We start from the raw sequence: 19348 nt of genomic DNA on the forward strand, positions 1-19348 counted from the left end.
CCACTCCGCTCCCGGTTCCTCCTAGATCCGCAGATGCCCGTTCCGCTACCGGAACCTCCTGTGACCGCTGACTCCGGTTCCGCTCCTGGTTCCTCCTTGATCCACAGACTCTTGCTGCGCTCCCGAAACCTCCTGTGTCCACTGACTCCCACTCTGCTCCCGGAACCTCCTAGATCCGCAGACTCTCACTCCGCTCCCGGAACCTCCTAGATCCGTAGACTCCTGCTCCGCTCCCGGAACCTCCTGTATCCACGGACTCCCGCTGCGCTCCTGGAACCTCCTAGATCCTCCGACTCCTGCTCCGCTCCCGGAACCTCCTAGATCCGTAGACTCCTGCTCCGCTCCCGGAACCTCCTGTATCCACAGACTCCCGCTGCGCTCCTGGAACCTCCTAGGTCCTCCGACTCCCGCTCCGCACCCGGAACCTCCTGTATCCACGGACTCCCGCTGCGCTCCTGGAACCTCCTAGATCCTCCGACTCCCGCTCCGCTTCCGGTTCCTCCTGTGTCCACAGACTCCCGCTCCGCTCCCGGAAACTCCTAGCTCCGCCGACTCCCGCTCCGCTCCCAGTACCTCCTGTGTCCACAGACTCCCGCTCCGCTCCCGGTTCCTCCTTGGTCCACAGACTCCCGCTCTGTTCCCGGATCCTCCTGGATCCACAGACTCCCGCTCCGCTCCCGAAACTTCCTAGGTCCGCCGACTCCCGCTCTGCTCCCAGTTCCTCCTGTGTCCACAGACTCCCGCTCTGTTCCCGGGTCCTCCTGGATCCACAGACTCCTGCTCCGCTCCCGAAACCTCCTAGCTCCGCCGACTCCCGCTCTGTTCCCGGGTCCTCCTGGATCCACAGACTCCCGCTCCGCTCCCGAAACTTCCTAGCTCCACCGACTCCCGCTCCGCTCCCAGTACCTCCTGTGTCCACAGACTCCCGCTCCGCTCCCGGTTCCTCCTTGATCCACAGACTCCCGCTCTGTTCCCGGGTCCTCCTGGATCCACAGACTACCGCTCCGCTCCCGAAACTTCCTAGGCCCCCCGACTCCCGCTCCGCTCCCAGTACCTCCTTGATCCACAGACTCCCGCTCCGCTCCCGGTTCCTCCTAGGTCTGCCGACTGCCGCTTTGCTCTTCCAGGTAACCTCACTCTTCCCCTCCCTGCACCTCCCTCGACCCTCCCTTCTTTCTCCGCTGATGCCAGTCCTGCTTCCTCCCTGCTTCCTCTCTCCTCTCTGAACCCCTCGCTCCTGCATCCTCACTTTCTCCTCCTCCATCCTCCCCTCCTCCTCCCCCCTCATCTTCTCCCCTCCTCCCTTTCATCCAACTACTCCCTCCCCCTAGCACCCTTCCTGACCTCACCCCCCTCATTTGCCCATTCGACTCCTCCTTTCCCCCTCCACCCCCTCCTCCTTTCCCCCATCCCCTCATGCACCTCCCTGTGGACCCCCCGCCATCCCTCCACTGCCACTCCTGCCCACCCCTCACCCAAGCTCCTCTCCATCCCCATCTCCATATCATCCAGCTTCCCGTACAGGAATTAATTTGGAAAGGATTGAAAGGACAGTGAGGCCTGGTTTTGACGTTTGGTCGATTGCCAAGCTTGTGAATAATAAAACACTTCAGGGTATTAATGTTCAGGTTTGACAGGGTGGACTAAATTCCAACACCACATGGAGCTTGTGATTGGAAGCTGGGTTTGTTGAATTTGTCACCTGATGTTCTTTCCTGTTACTGGTGAGTGATGGATGTGTTCAAGTCCAGGCAGATTTTAAGATTCAGAGCATTGTTTGTACTGCTCCTTATACCAGATTGCTGTCTCGCTAGATGACAGAAGACGAAGAGGGTTTGGGCTGTGGAGAACCAGGTTATTTTCTGCACAAAGAACAACAACTCCCAAAGTGCCTTTGCAGGTAAGTTAAGGGAGAGGGTGCCCCAAGATGGAGGTGGCCTCTCTCCAACTGTTTCAAATGTAAAATCAAAACTGGCCTCACCATTGTGGGAAGGGGCACCCTGTCCACATGGCGGCCCGCAGCTGTAACTGAAGTCAAGTAGGCTGGGGGTGGGGGGAGGGGGGGCCTCTGAGCTTGCCGGGAGCACTGGTCCATTGGTCTGCTGCTGGGAGGCTGCTCCCAGGTAGCTGGCCTCTTCCCAGCGCCTCTGGGACCTGAAGGCCCACTGGAAAAATCCAGTTGGCCTCTGACAATCGGCCTTAGTCGGCCCTTAACTAGTTGAAATAAGAAGACAAAGTGCTGGAAATACTCAGCAGTTCTGGCACCATCTGTGGAGAGAGAAACAGTGAACATTTCATGTCTGTGTCCTTTCATCAGAACCTGCTGAGTATTTCCAGCACTTTCTGTTCTTTCAGATTTCCAGCATTCGCAGTATTTTGCTTTTACCTTAACAAGTTGAATCGGCTACCTGCCGCTTGTAGGACGGCCTCACCCACCCCTTCCTGCTGCCTGGAAAATGGCCCAGGGGGTGGGATGGAGTCGGGGAACCGTCTCGTTGCCCGGCAACTCAAAATTCCACACCCGCCCTCCTCCGTTCAGAGACTGTGCAGCATTTTGGTAAGAATCTAAAAACACTCCCTTAGCAATTATCATGATTGATCACGTTTAATTGACGTAATCTTCTCTGATTCTAAACTGCACTGTTAGCAGCTCTGGTAAGTTGCTGTTTGGGATAGAAATGCGATACTGTACTCATGTGCCCCCTGGCTTGACGTAGTCATGTGACCTCTACCATGAGGCACTCTGACTGCAGGCAGCCATCACAAACAGTTTCATTAAAGACACAGTACACACCAGACTGTTATCCTGTGAGCTCATAACATGGTGTCAGAGTGGAGCTGAGAGTGAGTGTTGAAGAGCTGTTTAGAAACACAGCTACAGAACTAAAGTCACAGGAATGGTCACAACTGCTAAAAGCTGCTAAAAGCTACAGGAAGCCACAGAAAAGGAATAGAGAAACAGCTGAAAGCACAGGGTATGAAATTGGCTGCAAATGTTTCCTCTGCCTGTGCCAGTCGAAATGAAAGGTGGTATGAAGCAGAACTGGCAGTTTTTACACTCGCAATGGCAAAATTATGAAATTACAACAAATTTAATTATCAAACCAGAGCAGCTACAAGTAGCTACACTTTTATCACTGTTAGGGAGAGACTGTTACAAAGTGTATTCCACCTTAAATCTCCCTGAAGAGCATAAAAAACAGATATCTGAAAGTTTGAACACCTTGAAATCACACTTTGAACACCAAGTGAATGTAACCTACGAACAGTATGTGTACAATATTAGAGCCCAAGGTGAAAAAGAGTGCATTGATCAGTATGTGACTGCATTAACACAGCTCGCAGAATCCTGTGAATTTGCACTCTAAAAGATGGTCTAATTAAAGACAAGATTGTATTAGGCATAAGAGATCCCTCAGTGAGAGCACGTCTACTGAGAGAAGACAAACTGACTATCAGGAAAGCGATTGACATGTGCAGAAGTGGTGAGGTTGTAAATCAGCAGCGGTACCATATTCATGGCAGAACAGACCAGGCCTTGCATTATGCTGATAGACATTCCAGGCCGAAAGGGCAGAAAGATCACAGACAAAGGGCAGGATTCAAATACTGCTGAGGGGATCACGTACAGGAAAAGAAGGCATGTTCAGCATGGGGAGAGCAGTGTTCTCACTGCAAGAAGCTGAATCATTTGGCACACAAATGTTTGGTTGGAAGGAAGCACAACAAACAGGTACTGATGGCCACTGGAGGGATGTCAGCTGATGATTCTGACGAATCACGAAACACCATACAACAGGTTGGTTCAGTCAGATTGATAGGTGATGAATGGTTTGTGACTGTTGGAATGATGACTGCAGAAGGAGAATATCAAGTCAACATAAAGTGCCAGACAGACACCGGTGCATCATGCAACATCATGATCTTCACAGACCTCTGCGAAGTAGCTCAACATGGCGATCCAAAAATGAAATCATCAAAAGTAAGTTTGAGGCTATATGATGGCACCAAACTAGTGCCGCGAAGACAAATAACTCTGAGAGCCCAATGCAATGACAAGAATTAAGACCTGCAGTTCCAGATCATAGACAATAAGCAAAAGACACTCATCTCAGCCGCAGCAAGTCTAAAGCTTGGACTGGTAACCCTCAATGCACAAAAGAGATTTGCAACGTGTCACAGCGCACTAAACCATTAACCACGGAAGAGATCCGAGAGGAGTACAATGATGTATTTACAGGTCTAGGATGTCTTCCAGGAGAACATCATCGTGAAGTCGATGAGAGGGTAAGACCAATTCAGCATCTGCCAAGGAAAGTTCAGCTGCCCTCAAGGCCAGGCTGAAAGACAAGATAGAAGAGCTGGAAAAGAAGGGAGTAATCAAGAAAGTGACAACCCCGACAGAATGAAATTAGCAGCATGATAACAGTGAAACAACTGGGAAAACTGAGAGTATGCATTGACCCAAAGGATCTAAATAAAACTCTGAAGAGATCTCACTCACCCATACCAACCATTGGCAAAAAATCTTCATGACCCTAGATATGAAGGATGGTTCCTGGCAAGTGAAGTTGGATGAAAGCAGCAGCTTTCTAACTACATTTTGGATACCGTTCGGGAGATACCGATGGTTGCGCATGCCGTTTGGCATTTCCATGGCCCCAGAGCAGATTCAACACAGAAAACATGAGATAGTGATCTTCCCAGAGTTGAAGTGAGAGTGGATGATCTGCTAGTTTATGGATGTGGAGACTCAGTGGAAGAAGACATTGCTGACCATGATCAAAATCTAGTGCGACTGAGGGACAGAGCTCGCCAGATGAACCGGAAGCTGAAAAAAAAAATTGCAATTAAAGATGCCCAAAGTCAAGTACATAGGTCATGTACTGACAGAAAAAGGTCTTTGCCCAGATCCTGAAAAGATGAGAGCAGGAGCAGCGATGCGATGAACAACAGATGTAAAAGCAATGCAACGATTTGTTGGATTCGTCAACTATTTAGCCAAATTTTTGCCCAATTTGTCATCGGAGTGTGAACCATTCCAGCAACTCACTGCCAAGGATGTGCAGTGGTATTGGGGCACAGAACAAGAAGCAGTGTTCACTAAAATCAAGCAACTAGTGACTGCAAAGCCAGTGCTGAAATACTATGATGTAAAAGATGAAGTTACTGTGCAGTGTGACGCCAGCGAGACAGGACTTGGAGCAACCCTAATGCAGCAAGAACAATCGGTTCCATTTGTATCCAGGACGTTAATGCAAACGGAACGATGCTATGCTCAGATCGAGAAAGAGTGCCTGGCCATTGTCTTTGCTTGTAAACATTCTCATCAATTGCGACTTGGAAGAGACAAAGTGACAGTCAAGCCCAACCACAACCCACTACAAAGCATTTTCCTCAAGCCGTTACTAACTGCTTCAAAGCGTCTGCAAAGGATGTTACTCCGTTTACAAAGATACTATCTGGAAGTGACATACAAGCAAGGGAAACAGATGTACATCACTGACATGCTGTCGAGAGCTGCTCTCCCTATGAGTACAGAGGATGCTACAACAGAGTGTGAAATCTTCCAGATCCAACATGAAGCTGCAGCTCGACATGATCGGGAAGTCATCAACCCAGCAGAGACATTGAATCTGACTGACATGCACCTTGTTCAAATCAAGCGAACTACCCAACAAGATCCAACTCTCCAAGTGTTGCAAGAAATAGTGATGAAAGGATGGCCTGACAGCAACAAGGACACTCCTGTGATCACAGCAGTGTATTGGGCTCACAGAGATGAATTGACATCCCAATATGGCATTGTGCACAAAGGAAATAGAGTCATTATCCCGAAGGAGTTGAGAGGAGAGATGCTAAAGCGCATCATGCAAGCAACCAAGGAATTGAGTTGAGTCTGAGGAAGGTGAGAGAAGTGCTCTACTGGCCAAACATGAGCAATAAAATCAAGGACCACATCAGCCAGGGCAGTGAGTGTCACGAGTACCAAGCTAAGCAAACTAAAGAGTCGCTGATGGCACATGACATCCCAGACAGACCATGGATGAAGCTGGGAGTAGACATCTTCACTCTCGCAGGAACTGATTATCTTGTTATTATAAACCAGCTGACTTCAATGACGACCGGTGAGATTATAGATTACCTGAAAGCACACTTCAGTCATTACGGCATTCCAGACATAGTTTTGACAGACAATGGCCCTCAGTTCACGAGTGAAGAATTTAGCCACTTCAAAAAGGATTGGGAAATCCAACACCATCCTTCCTCACCACACTATCCCCGGTCAAATGGAAAGGCTGAGGTGGCAGTGAAAATCGCCAAAGGAATCATAAAGGAATTGAGCAAATCTGGCACAGATGTGTACAAGGGAATTCTCAAGTGGTGAAACACACCTACTGAAGACATGGAAAGTAGTCCAGTACAAAGACTAATGTCACGCCGCACCCAAACTACTCTTCCAATTGTAAAAAAGCTACTGAAGCCAGAACTAGTAACAGGTGTGAGTGACAATAACAAGGTGAAATGGCAGAAAGTCAAATTTCACGTTGACAGAACTACCAAAACATTGCTAGAAATGAGCATTGGAGAGCCAGTAAGAGTACAAACCTTCAATACTCTCAACAAGAGTCAGCCCAACTGGCAACTTGGGACCTGCGTAGAGCAGTTGTCACCTCAATTGTATGCGGTGGAAGTGAACGTCCAGGTATACTGTCGCAAGCACAGGCACACACGTACAATTGGAGAAGCTGTTCCGTCACAGCAGGCGGCATATCAGGAAGGTGAGAACTCACCAACTGCACAGACCCAGAACAACCATCAGCTCCAGAGGTCCACAGCACCCCAACAATGGATACGGAACAGCAACAGTTACCATGGCAACAAGTGACAAGGGAACGACACTTGCCGGAGAAGGAAAATCAACCAGATGAACAACCAACGATAACGTGCACGCGCACTATTAAGAGACAAGCACAATTTAATGACTATGTGTGCAATGCCTGTGCAGAGTCTGACAAGAATTACAAACTACTAATGCATGAGAACGTTGTGTGCATTGTGGGTAACTTGGCAACTCACAATGTCAATGATAATGCATGCACTTTTCTTTGTATGACAAGGGGGATGTTTGGGATAGAAATGCAATACTGTACTAATGTGCTTCCTGGCTTGCAGTAGTCATGTGACTCCCACCATGAGACACTCTGACTGCAGGCAGCCATCACAAGCAGTTTCATTAAAGACACAGTACACACCAGACTGTTGTCCTGCGAGCTCATAACAGTTGTGTTCCAAACAACTTTTAGAAACCCAGCACATTTAACTCAATGCTTTAAATGTTTTATTTTAATTTTTGACTGCGTTTACAATATAAAGTTAATTTTTAATGGTGTTGGTGTACTGTGGTTCATTGTGATGAGAGTTGTGACTGAGCTGTTCAATATGTCTATAAAATGTGGAATGAGAAAAGGCCATTCAGACAATCATAATGAGACTAACTCAGAGGCACGTTGGGAGCAGGGAGGGCTTTGACATTGAGTGAGGGAGGCGGAAGTTAACTCAGTGCATCTGTCAGCGGCATTTCAACACAGCCAGCTCACTATTATTTTGGCGTTGATTGTGTGGCAGTGGGTGTGAAGAGGACCCGCATGGTGCGATCTCAACTCCAATATCTAAAGGGCCAATTCATCCACCTCCCTGCAGCCCCCCTTTCCCATAATTTACGGTCTCCCTCTTCCCATTCCCACTCCCTCCCGCATTCTCTGCACCACCCCCTCTTACCCCTCCCCGTTCCCCTGCACCTTCCCCTCTCATCGCTTCCCATTCTCTTCTCCCCTTCCCCACATCTCCAGCTTCCTGCCTGGGAAATCACCCCGTTGCCTTCGACTGAAGGGAAAGTGGTGGGCGGTGCCTGGTGATTGATCGATTCCAAAGCCGTCAATCTTTCCACTATGTCAAAGTTGAACGTTATCACTGACATGTTTTATTATTTGTGCTCAATTCCAGCACAACACGGAGCTTGTGATTGGAAGCTGGGCTTGTTCACTTTGGGGCTTAATGTTCTTTCCTGTCACTGGTGAGTGATGGGTGTGTTCAGGTCCTGGTGGATTTTAAGATTCAGAGTATTGTTGGTACTGCCCCGAATACAGCAATGTCCTTCAGCTAGATGGCAGAAAAACCCATTCGGGCTGTGGAAAACAAGGTTATTAGGCTGTACAAAGAACCAAAACTCCCAAAATGTGAGTTATGTCATAAATCCAAGCAGATTTATTCCATCCTGCTTCACATGTGATACATCCATATAACTAGGGTACAGTGTGAGAGACCCCAGGGTACATTGTGAGGGATCAGGATATAATGTGAGGGACCCTGGGGTATACTGTGGAATTATGGCCAACACGGACTGTGGGCCGGAAAAAGTTGCCTTAAAATGTAAGCAACTAAACAGCAGATCAGAATGGCAGGAGTTCAGTCTTCGTGTGGTCAGTGGAGTAGCAGTGTTTTGGCGGCAGAGTCCCGGAATTTGGAACACACATTTTAGCAAAGAGTGTGCAGGACTGGGAGATGTGCAGTGGGCAGGGTCAGAGGTCAGGGTTTGGGGATTGGCAAGGAGTCCCAGGTAACTTTAAATTAGCTATTCACTTGTAGTTAGTCCTGAAATACACCTACTGTTGGCGCCAGGGCGATGTAAACAGTGGAACAGAGAAAGAGGGGCCAAGGATAGAAGTGCCCAGCTGCTGGCCAGACCTGTAGACGTGTAACCTCTCATGAAACAAGTTTAAAAGCCAGAGCCTTTCTGATGAAAGATCACAGACCTGAAACGTTATCTCTGTTTCTCTTTCCAGAGCTGCAGCCTGATCTGTTGAGCATTTCCTGCACTTTCTGTTTTTATTTCAGATTTCCAGCATCTGCAGTATTTTGCTTTCATTCTGGCAGAGGTCCAGTTGCTCGATTAGACACCAACATGGCGAGATGTTTTTTTGAGGAGCAGGAATTCGCTGCCTTGTATCAGAAATTCAGGCTTCCTTCACCTGCTGAAATCAACAATCTCATCCTCAACTATCTGCAGAGAAAGGTGAGAATGTGGCTGATCCAAAAATCAGCGTTCTGGGTCAGACGGTCAGGAGTTCAAGTCCCAGTCCAGAGACATGAACACGTAATCCTGACTGACATTCCCAATGCAGTACCGAGGCAGTGTGCACTATTGCCTTTCAGATGAGATGTTAAACTGAGGCCCTGTCTGCCCTCAGGTAAATGTAAAAGATCCCATGGCACTATTTCGAAGGAGAGGAGGGGAGTTGTCCCCGGTGTCCTGACCAACATTTATCCTCAATCAACATCACAAAAACAGATTATCTGGTCATTATCACATTGCTGCTTGTGGGAGCTTGCTGTGCACAAATTGGCTGTTACTGTAAAGCATTTTGAGACATCCTGAGATTGCAAAAGACTGGATAAAGAAATGTACTTGGGTGTGCAGGGTACAATTTCAAAATCTGCAGATGACACAAAACTTGAAAGTATAGTGGACAGCGAGGAGGATAGTGTTAAACTTCAAGAGGACATAGACAGGCTGGTGTATAGGGTGGACACATGACAGATGAAATTTAATGCAGAGAAGTGTCAGGTAATTCGTTTTGGTCGCAAGAACAAAGAGAGGTAATATGAAAATGAAGGGTGTCTATCTAAAGGGGGTGCAGGAGCCATGGGACCTGGGGGTATATGTGCACAAATCATTGACGGTGGCAGGACAGGTTGAGAAAGTGTTTAAAAAGGCATACAGGATCCTGGGCTTCAGAAATAGAGGCATAGAGTACAAAAGCAAAGACGTTAATGGTGAACCTTTATAATACACCTGTTTGCCCTCAACTGGAGAATTTTGTACATTTCTGGACACCACACTTTAGGAAGGATGTGAAGGCTTTAGAGGGGGTGCAGAAAAGATTAACTAGAATATTTCCAGGGCTAAGGGACCTCAGTTACGTGGATTGATAGGAGAAGCTGGGGTTGTTCTCCTTCGAGAACAGGTTAAGAGAAGATTTGATAGAGGTTTTCAAAATCATGGGAGGGTTTGGACAGAGGAGATAGGGAGAAACTGTTTCTTTTGGTGAAAGGGTCAAGGACTAGAGGACTTCGATTTAAGGTGAATGGCAAAAGAACTAAAGGCGACGTGGAAAAACTTTTTTATGCAGTGAGTGGTTAGAATCTGGAATGCACTGCCTGAGAGTTTGGTGGAGGCAGCTTCAATCGAGCCTTTCAAAAGGGAATTGGATAATTATCCAAAGAGAAATTTTGCAGGGCTATGGGAAAAAGGGCAGGGAGTGGGACTTGGTGAGTTGCTCTTGCAGAGAGCTGGCATGGATACGATGGGCCAAATGGCCTCCTTCTGTGTTGTAACTGCTCTATGATTCTACGATAAGTCTATGTTTCTTCTCTAGTGGCCAATCTGTTACACTTTGATTTGTCTAAATACTTTTGAAGTGTGATATTGCCTTTAAATATTTTCCAGCAGTGACTGGGATTTATAGTTAAGTGTAAAATACATGGAAATCTGTGAAATGAAACCTTAGTAATTTTCAGAATTTAATAGTTAAATGTTGGGGATACTTTTTCCAATGTCAACTTGATTGTTACCAGTCCTCTCACCACTGGGTAGTTCGCCATCACCAACACCACCTACTTCCACCTCCATAACATTGTCCAGCTCCACTCCTGCCTCAACTCATCTGCTGCTGAAACCCTCATCCATGTCTTTGTAACCTCTAGACTTGACTTTCCAACACCCTCCTGGCCGGCTTCTCACATTCTACACTCCGGAAACTTGAACTCATCCAATATTCTGCTGTCTGTGTCCTAACTCACACCAAGAGCCACTCACCCATCATCCAGGTCCGACAACTCCTTGATCCTGGTTTTCAAATTTCAATTCTGACGTCTTGTTCATTCTCAATTTTAGGCACTCCACTAATGGCGGCCGTGCCTTCACCTGCCAAATCCCTAAGTTCTGGAATTCTCTCCCTAAACCTCCCCAACTTTCCTCCTTGAAGACGTTCCTTAAAACCGACCTCTTTGACCACACTGTCAGTCATTTATCCCAAATTTTCTTCATGTGGTTCCTGAGAAATGGCTTGGGATGATTTACTTCATTAAAGGCTCTATATAAATGTGAATTGTTGTAGTATTCTCACCGTGGGGTAATGATCTCATCTCTGAGTGAGAATGGCAGGTTCACAATTCACTGCAGATTTGAGCTTACAACCTCAGCGCAGTACTGTGGGCGAGCTGCCCTGTCAGAAGTGCTGACTTTCAGATATGCTGTTATAATGAAGTCCTATTAGCCTGTTCTGTTTAAACTTTTGGAAAAAGAGCAGGAATTCTCCTGGTGTCCAGGTGTAAGAACTAGGGTCGACAACTCCGCTTGGACATGTTCCTAGAGATTTCATCACATGATCACCCACCACCAGCTGCTCTATCCCCAGTCAAACAGCCTTTTCCGCAACTCCAGTGTATTTGTAACCAATCAACTGAAGTGTTTAGAAGAAGAGAAAAGATACAAACCTTTTCTTTAATGCCCTACAATTTTTATCTCTGGCTGTTTCTCGCAGCAGTATCCGGAAAATCATTCCATAATTCCAGAGACTGCAAGACAATCCTGGAGGGTTGGCAATGCTTAGTAAGAACCAGATATAACTCCTCCTCCTGGCAAGCTGTATCAGGAGGCTCTTTTGGAATGTGAAGCCCAGACCATTAATATGGCTGCGGCCTAACACCTCCAGAGCAAACAACCAGTCAGTCACTGGAAAATTAAATTTCTACCCAATTAAATCTGTCTTTTTGTTGTGTTAAAGGTGAGTGTTAATTCTTCTTATGCAGATCACAGTGAGTGACTAGATTAATTAATTTGGGGTTTCTTGCCTTTATTGTGTCTCCAGTTGAGGACTATATGGTTTCTGCCATTTCTAGGAACTCAATGTGCAGGCTTTCCAATAAAGCTATCAGGCACAGAATTACTGAACGCAAGTTTTTTTCTGGGGTGGGGAGATGGTGGTGGTAGTGAAGAGATGGATGTGTCAGTAAAATAATCTCAACTCGGGGTGTGCTTTGTATGGGTCAACACTTAACAAATCTCCTGGACTGCCTCCAAACCCAGGAGAAAAGTCATAGGGCATTCAGAACACAGTTTTGTTTACTGATTGTAAAAATATCGGACATGGGAATAAAACTGGCTGTTTGGATGATTCTTGATCGTTGGTCAATCGGGTAATGAGGAGCGTGTTCTCTTTCTGATGACCATTGGGTAATGAAGAGACAGTTGACTTTCTGATTGGCTGTGGGTGTGTTGGCAGACCAATGGCGGGAGGTTTGAAGTGGGGTACTTGAAGGCACCTCCAGGAATATCTCCAACCAGAGTTGACAATCTTAATGCTCACCCACCTTCCACTGCTTGGTCCCATCGGTTGACCCAAGAAGCAGTTAGAATGTGCAGTTGTATAAAGTGCTGTTATAATAATTGGACATGGAATTACTGAGCGCAGTTATTTCTGGGGGGACAGAGGGTGAAGAGGTTTGTGTTTGATTAAAATGTGATTCCCTTTTCAGAAGGGGAAGCCCTTCAGCCTGGCAGTGGATGTGGGATGTGGCTCAGGTCAGAGCTCCCGGGGACTGGCTTCTTACTTTGAAAAAGTGGTTGGAATTGATATGAGTGGAGCTCAGATTGAAGAGGCCAAGAAACTGGATAGACCTGATAATGTCTCTTACAGGTAACCATAGTAATCTGAAGATTTTACAGAGCACAAAAACTAAAGTTGCAGCCTTTCTCATTTTGTTGAGGGTGATCAATTTTAGTTTCAGTAGTTCGATCGCATTCAGAGAGATCTAGACAAATAAAGTTCATGACCATGAAAATTCTTGATGCATTTTAATATAACTTAATGGATGATAACAGGAAATATGAATCTTGGATGCAGATGCAATGAGTTTTCATGAGAAAGTTGGAAAAGGATTTGGATGTGAAAATTGGTCATTGACTGAAAGCATTGTGTCAAAATGCTGCCATTATCAGCAAGCATAGAATCGCAGATAGTTTAAGGCACAGAATGAGGCCACTTGGCCCATCCTGTCTGTGCCAGCCGAAAAACGATCCACCTGTTCGAATCCCACCTTCCCGCATTTGATCCGTAGCACTGCAGCTTACGGGACTTGAAGTGCATATCCAGACTCCTTTTGATCGAGTTGAGGGTCTCTGCCTCAACCACCCTTTCAGGCAGTGAGTTCCATACCATCACCACGCTCTGTGTGAAAAGGTTTTTCCTTATCTCCCCTCTAATCTTTTTACCAATCACTTTAAATCAATGCCCCCTCGTCACTGACTGCTCTGCGAAGGTGAATGGACCCTTCACCTCCACTCTATCCAAGCCCCTCAAAATTTTGTACATTTCAATCAGATCATCCCACAGCCTTCTCTGTTCCAAGGTGAACAACCCCAGCCTACCTAATCTTTTCTCATAGGTGCATTTTTCCAGACCTGGCAACATCCTCGAAAATCTCTTCTGTACCCTCTCTCGTGCAATTACATCTTATCTGTAATGAGGTGCCCAGAACTGCACACAGTACTCAAGTTGTGGCCTAACCAATGAGTTATACAGTTCCAGCATAACCTCCTTGCTCTTGTCTTCTATACCTCGGTTAATAAAGGAAAGGATTCCATCTGTCTTCTTAACCACCTTACCAACCTGTCCTGCTACCTTCAGGGATCTGTGGACATTCACTCCAAGGTCCCTCACTTCCTCTATACTTCTCAGTATTTTCCCATTAATCGTGTATTCATTTTCCTTGTTTGACCTCCCCAAATGCATCACCTCACACTTCTCCAAGTTGAATTTCATTTGCCACTTTTCTACCCATTTGACCAGACCATCAATATCTTCTGCAGCCCGCAGCTATCCTCCTCGCTATCTCCCACACGGCCAAACTTTGTGTCGTCCACAAATTTCTTGATCGTGCCCCCAACATTTATGTCCAAATCGTTAATATACACCACAAAAAGGAGGGGACCCTGTACTGAGCCCTGCGGAACACCATTGGAAACAGCCCTCCAGTCGCTAAAACAGTCGTCAATAATTACCCTTTGTTTCCTGCCACTGAGCCAATTTTGTATCCACCTTGCTGCATTTCTCTGGATCCCATGAGATTTTTTTTTTAACCAGTTTGCCATGTGGGACCTTGTTAAAAGCCTTGCTAAAATCCATGTAGACCACATCAACTGCACTACCCTCATCTATCTTCCTTGTTACTTCTTCAAAAAATTCGATCAAGTTGGTCATCTTCCCATAACAAATCCATGCTGACTATCCTTGATTAAACTATGCCTTTCTAAGTGACAGTTTATCTTGTCTCTCAGAATAGATTCCAATAATTTGCCCACTAAAGAGGTTAGACTGTCTGGCTTGTAATTATTTGATCTATCCTTCACTCCCATTTTAAACATCGGTACAATGTTAGCAGTTCTCCAATCCTCCGGCATCACACCTGTATCCAGTGAGGACTGGAAAATTATGGTCAGACCCTCTGCTATTTCCTCTCTTGCTTCTTTTAACAGCCGAGGATGCATTTCATCTGGCCCTGGTGATTTATCAACTTTCAAGGATGCTAATCCCATTAATACATCCTCGCTCCCTATGTTTATCACATCCAATAATTCACACTCTTCCTCCTTGACCACCGGATCTGCAGTGTCCCCCTCTTTTGTGAAGACAGACGCAAAGCATTCATTAAAAACCAGACCAATATCTTCCGCCTCTACACATAGGTTACCTTTTTGGTCTTTTATGGTCCCTACTCTCTCCTTAGTTATCCTCTGACTCTTAACATATTGATAAAATATCTTTGGGTTCACCTTGATTTTGCTTGCCAATATTCTTTCATGCCCTCTCTTTGCTTTCCTAATTTCCTTTTTGATTTCACCCCTCCACTTTCTATACTCCTCTCGGCTTTCTGTAGTATTGAGTTCTTGGTGTCGGACATAAGCTTTCCTTTTCTGCCTTATCTTACCCTGTAGGCTCCTTGACATCCATGGGGCCCTAGATTTGGCCGCCTCACCCTTTTTCTTTGTGGAAACATGTTTACCCTGAACCCTTTGAATCTCCCCTTTGAATGCCTCCCACTGTTCTGACACAGGTTTACCTTCAAGTAGCTGTTTCCAGTCCACTTTCACTAAATCACTCCTCAGTTTAGCAAAATTAGAGAATCTAATCTCCCCTTGATATTCAATGGCATTACCATCACTGAATCCCCCACTATCAACATCCAAGGGGCTACCATTGACCAGAAACTGAACTGGAGTAGCGATATAAATACTATGGCTACAAGAGCAGGTCAGAGGCTAGGAATCCTGTGGTGAGTAACTCACCTCCTGACTCCACCAAGCCCGTCCACCATCCGCAAGGCACAAGTCAGCAGTGTGATGGAATACTCTCTACTTGCCTGGATGGGTGCAGCTCCAACAACACTCAAGAAGCTCGACACCATCCAGGACAAAGCAGCCCGCTTGATTGGCACTCCATCCACAAATATTCACTCCCTCCACCACCGATGCACAGTGGCAGCAGTGTGCACCATCTACAAGATGCTCTGCAGCAATGCACCTAGGCTCCTGAGACAGCACCTTCCAAACCCATGACCTCTACCAATTAGAAGGACAAGGGGAGCAAATGCATGGGAACACCACTATCTGCAAGTTCCCCTCCAAGTCAAACACCATCCTGACTTGGAACTTTATCGCCGTTCCTTCACTAACGGCACTGTGGGTGTACCGTCACCACATGGACTGCAGTGGTTCAAGAAGGCAGCTCACCACCACCTTCTCAAGGGCAATTAGGAATGGGCAATAAATGCTGGCCTAGTCAGTGACGCCCACATCCCTGAATGAATCAAAAAAAATTGATTATAAATTAAATGTTAATCCTGTATAATTTATTGGTTTGTTCACAATTAGAATGTGAACAATGGTGGACATGCAAAGACTCGCTGGTCTATCTAGCCTGTCCCATATTACTGCCATGACTTGTCCATCACAATATATACACTCCCCACCCCATCCAAAACTATGTGATTTCCTGGGTGAGCTGAGGAACCGGATAAACCCAGGCAATTCAGTGGGGAACATGGAGGAAATTTCTCTCTGAGCTTCTTTGATGATCAAAGCTCATCCAGGAGCTGGCTCTGGACCTGATGAATGTTACCAGATATTTACCTCTTGTAGAAGATCATCTCCATCCCAGGCAGAAACAAGTCCAGGACTCACTTGAAGGAATTCAGTGAATCAGCGTGTGCCAAATGGGACTGCAGCCTGTTCCACAGGTCCATTATTCTCCGGGAGAAGAGCTACCTGCTGACATCAAACCTAGATGTTGCCTTATACAATTTAAAATTGTGGCCTCTGTTCCTTCCTAATCTAGTTAGTTGAAACAAACTGTCCACTCAAACGCAATCTAATCCCTTTATCATCTTATGAACCTTAAATCAATTCAGCCCAAGGTCTACACTTCTCTAAAGTGTGGAGTCTATTTACCTGCTATTCCCAACCCCAAACCTGGGTAAGTAAGATGCTTTAGATCTTGAGACCTCTGCACCCTTTCCAAAGCCTCAATATCACCATTTAGAAAGCATTCTGTTCTCCCAAAGTGGAAGATGTAAGTACACAGAAATCCATTTCTCACAGTTTACCTATCAATGTCTTTTTTTGTAATTTTATGCTTCCATCTACACTGCTTACAAAGATGCCTGTCTTTGTGCCAAACTTGGATGTGACTCTCTATCCCATTATCTAAGTCGTTAATAAATATGATGAATAGTTGAGGCCTCAACACAGATCCCTTTTGTATTTGAAGTGAATTAATATTTGATAAAGGAGAAAAATAGATTATTGGGAATGAGCAGGGGAGTAGGATTTATTGGATAGTTCTTTCAAAGAGCCAGGATACGAATGATGGGCTGAATGGCCTCCTTCTATTGTCCTATGTCGGTTACTCCTGTCAGAAACTCCTATTTTCTGTATGCCTTTATCATGGAAGAATTCATGGGTTGAATTTTATGGAGCTGTCTGGGCTCCTGACGCCAGGACCAAAAGGTGAGGGGAGCCTGCTGCATTCCTTTGTAGACAACCCCAGCTCTATTTAACAGCACTCGGGCAATTAACTGCCCAGCGCCATGATTCCTATTACTTTAAAGGCTGGGATCCTGTTGGCCAATCAGAGGGCCGGCAGCTCAGTCGTATCTGCATCTCCACTGGGAGCGATGACCACTGCCCATTGTACAAGAAGCCTGGGACCAGGGCCACCTCTGGAGCACCGGACCACAGCAAAGTGTTGCGGGGTCACCGGACCAATCCGGCAGGTACTCGCTGAGTCGGGGGATTGTGGGGTGGGTGATTGTTGAGGGCAGGGGGCTGTTGACAGAGGGACGGCCTTTGCTGCGAGGGGCCCTCCATTGGCCACAAATTGCTTTGTTTTACTGGGCGACCTCCCTACATGGCAGGGCTCCCACCAGCCACTGGTATAATACCAGCAGAGGTGGGGAGAGGCCCTGAAGTGGCCATTAATTGGCTACTTAAGAGCCTCAATTGGTCTCTGGGTGGAAAGGCCATCTTCGCCCTTTTCTGTCCCTGACAATATAGTATGCTGAGGGAAGGCACTCCGACTGCCGCTTTCTGGTGCTATTTTATGAGCATACCTCCCACCCCGGCACCAATCCTGTCTCCCAGGGCTCATAAAATTCCAGCGCACATCTGGGACACTAGATGTCATTGGGAAATTCATTTAAAACTGCAGAGATACTGAAGCTGTTGTATTCCTGTGATTCACTCGACAGAGTGGGCCTAGCGGAGGAGCTGGAGTTTGAGGATGGTTCCGTTGACCTGGTGACAGTGGGAGTAGCAGCACATTGGTTTAATATGGAGACGTTTATGAAGGAGGTTGACAGGATTCTAAAACCCAAAGGATGTATAGCTCTCTATTGCTACAGAGGTCCCTATGTGTTACATAACGACGACTGCTCTGAGGATCCGAACCAGATTGTTCAAGACGTAAGTAAAATGAAAGGAACAGAGGCTTGCCTTTATATAGCGACTTTCACAACATCAGTACATCCCAAAGTGCTTTACAATCAATGAAGTGTTTTCAGTGTTGTAATGTAGCAGCCAATTTGCACACAGCAAGCTCCCACAAACATGATAATGACCAGATAATCTGTTTTAATGATGTTGGTTGAGGGATAAATATTGGCCAGGATTCCCTGGAGAACTCACCAACCTCAGGATAATATAATAGGAACTTTTTTACTCAACTGCAAAGACAGACAGAGGGTCTTGGTTCAACATTTCATCTGAAAGACAGCACCTCCAACAGTGCAGCATTCCCTCAATGCTGGACTGGAATGCCAGTTCTCGATATTTGTGCTCAAGTATCTGGAATGGGGCTTGAACCTTCTGACTTAGAGATAAGATTACCATCAACTGAGCCATGGCTGATGTAGGAGGCTTAGTAGTATTAAGAGTTTTAAAAAAAACTAGGAGGTCTGTGTGCCTTTAAGACTGAAACAAAGACTGTGAACAGGGACTGAATGTTGACATGTGGTGTCTGGAATGCAGGCTGCAAGGCAATTTGCATCCAAGCAACAGGAAGATTTTACGACAATCTTATGACTTCTGTAGAAAAACTTTAGTTTCAGTTCTGCAGAGTGAAACAGAACAGAACTGAAATCTCAATAAAGTTTCCACAGTTGGACTGCTACTTTAAAATTTAAATAGACCTGTTGCTACAATCTGTTGCTGAAAGATCTGTGTGAGGCCTGCTGAAGATGAACTACCTTGAACGCCAACTCACCGTAGACTGTTTATTAATAAACTGCTGCCACTGTGCATTGGTCGTGGAGGGAGTGAATGTTTGTAGATGGGGTGCCAATCAAGCTGGCTGCTTTGTCCTGGATGATGTCGAGCTTCTTGAGTGTTGTTGGAGCTGCACCCATCAGGCAAGTGGAGAATATTCCATCACGCTGCTGACTTGTGCCCTGTAGATGGTGGACAGGCTTTGGCGTGTCAGGAGGTGAGTTACTCACCTCAGGATTCCTAGCCTCTGACCTGCTCTTGTAGCCATAGTATTTATATCGATACTCCGGTTCAGTTTCTGGTCAATGAAAGCCCCTAAGATGTTGGTAGTGGGGGATTCAGCGATGGTAATGCCATTGAATGTCAAGGGGAGATGGTTAGATTCTCTCTTGTTGGAGGTGGTCATTGCCTGGCACTTGTGTGACGCAAATGTTACTTGCCACTTATCAGCCCAAGCCTGGATAT

At 46.3% G+C, this 19348-nt stretch overlaps 1 protein-coding gene across 2 annotated transcripts in view; it reads left to right on the top strand.

Moving 5' to 3' along the window:
- The first annotated feature begins 1705 nt into the window (after nt 1-1705).
- The window catches only part of LOC137372252 (putative methyltransferase DDB_G0268948), a 33506-nt gene continuing 15863 nt past the window's right edge, over nt 1706-19348 (top strand). The window contains exons 1-4 of one of the 2 annotated variants that reach the window (XM_068035949.1): nt 1706-1900; nt 8899-9076; nt 12601-12761; nt 17869-18082. In XM_068035949.1, coding sequence (XP_067892050.1) covers nt 1815-1900; nt 8899-9076; nt 12601-12761; nt 17869-18082 — 639 coding nt within the window. In that variant the 5' untranslated portion in view covers nt 1706-1814. Of the gene's footprint in view, nt 1901-8846; nt 9077-12600; nt 12762-17868; nt 18083-19348 lie in introns of both variants that reach the window. The other variant, XM_068035950.1, reaches the window with a different exon arrangement.

This window comes from Heterodontus francisci, chromosome 7 (assembly GCF_036365525.1).
Source record: "Heterodontus francisci isolate sHetFra1 chromosome 7, sHetFra1.hap1, whole genome shotgun sequence".
Lineage (NCBI taxonomy): Eukaryota > Metazoa > Chordata > Chondrichthyes > Heterodontiformes > Heterodontidae > Heterodontus > Heterodontus francisci.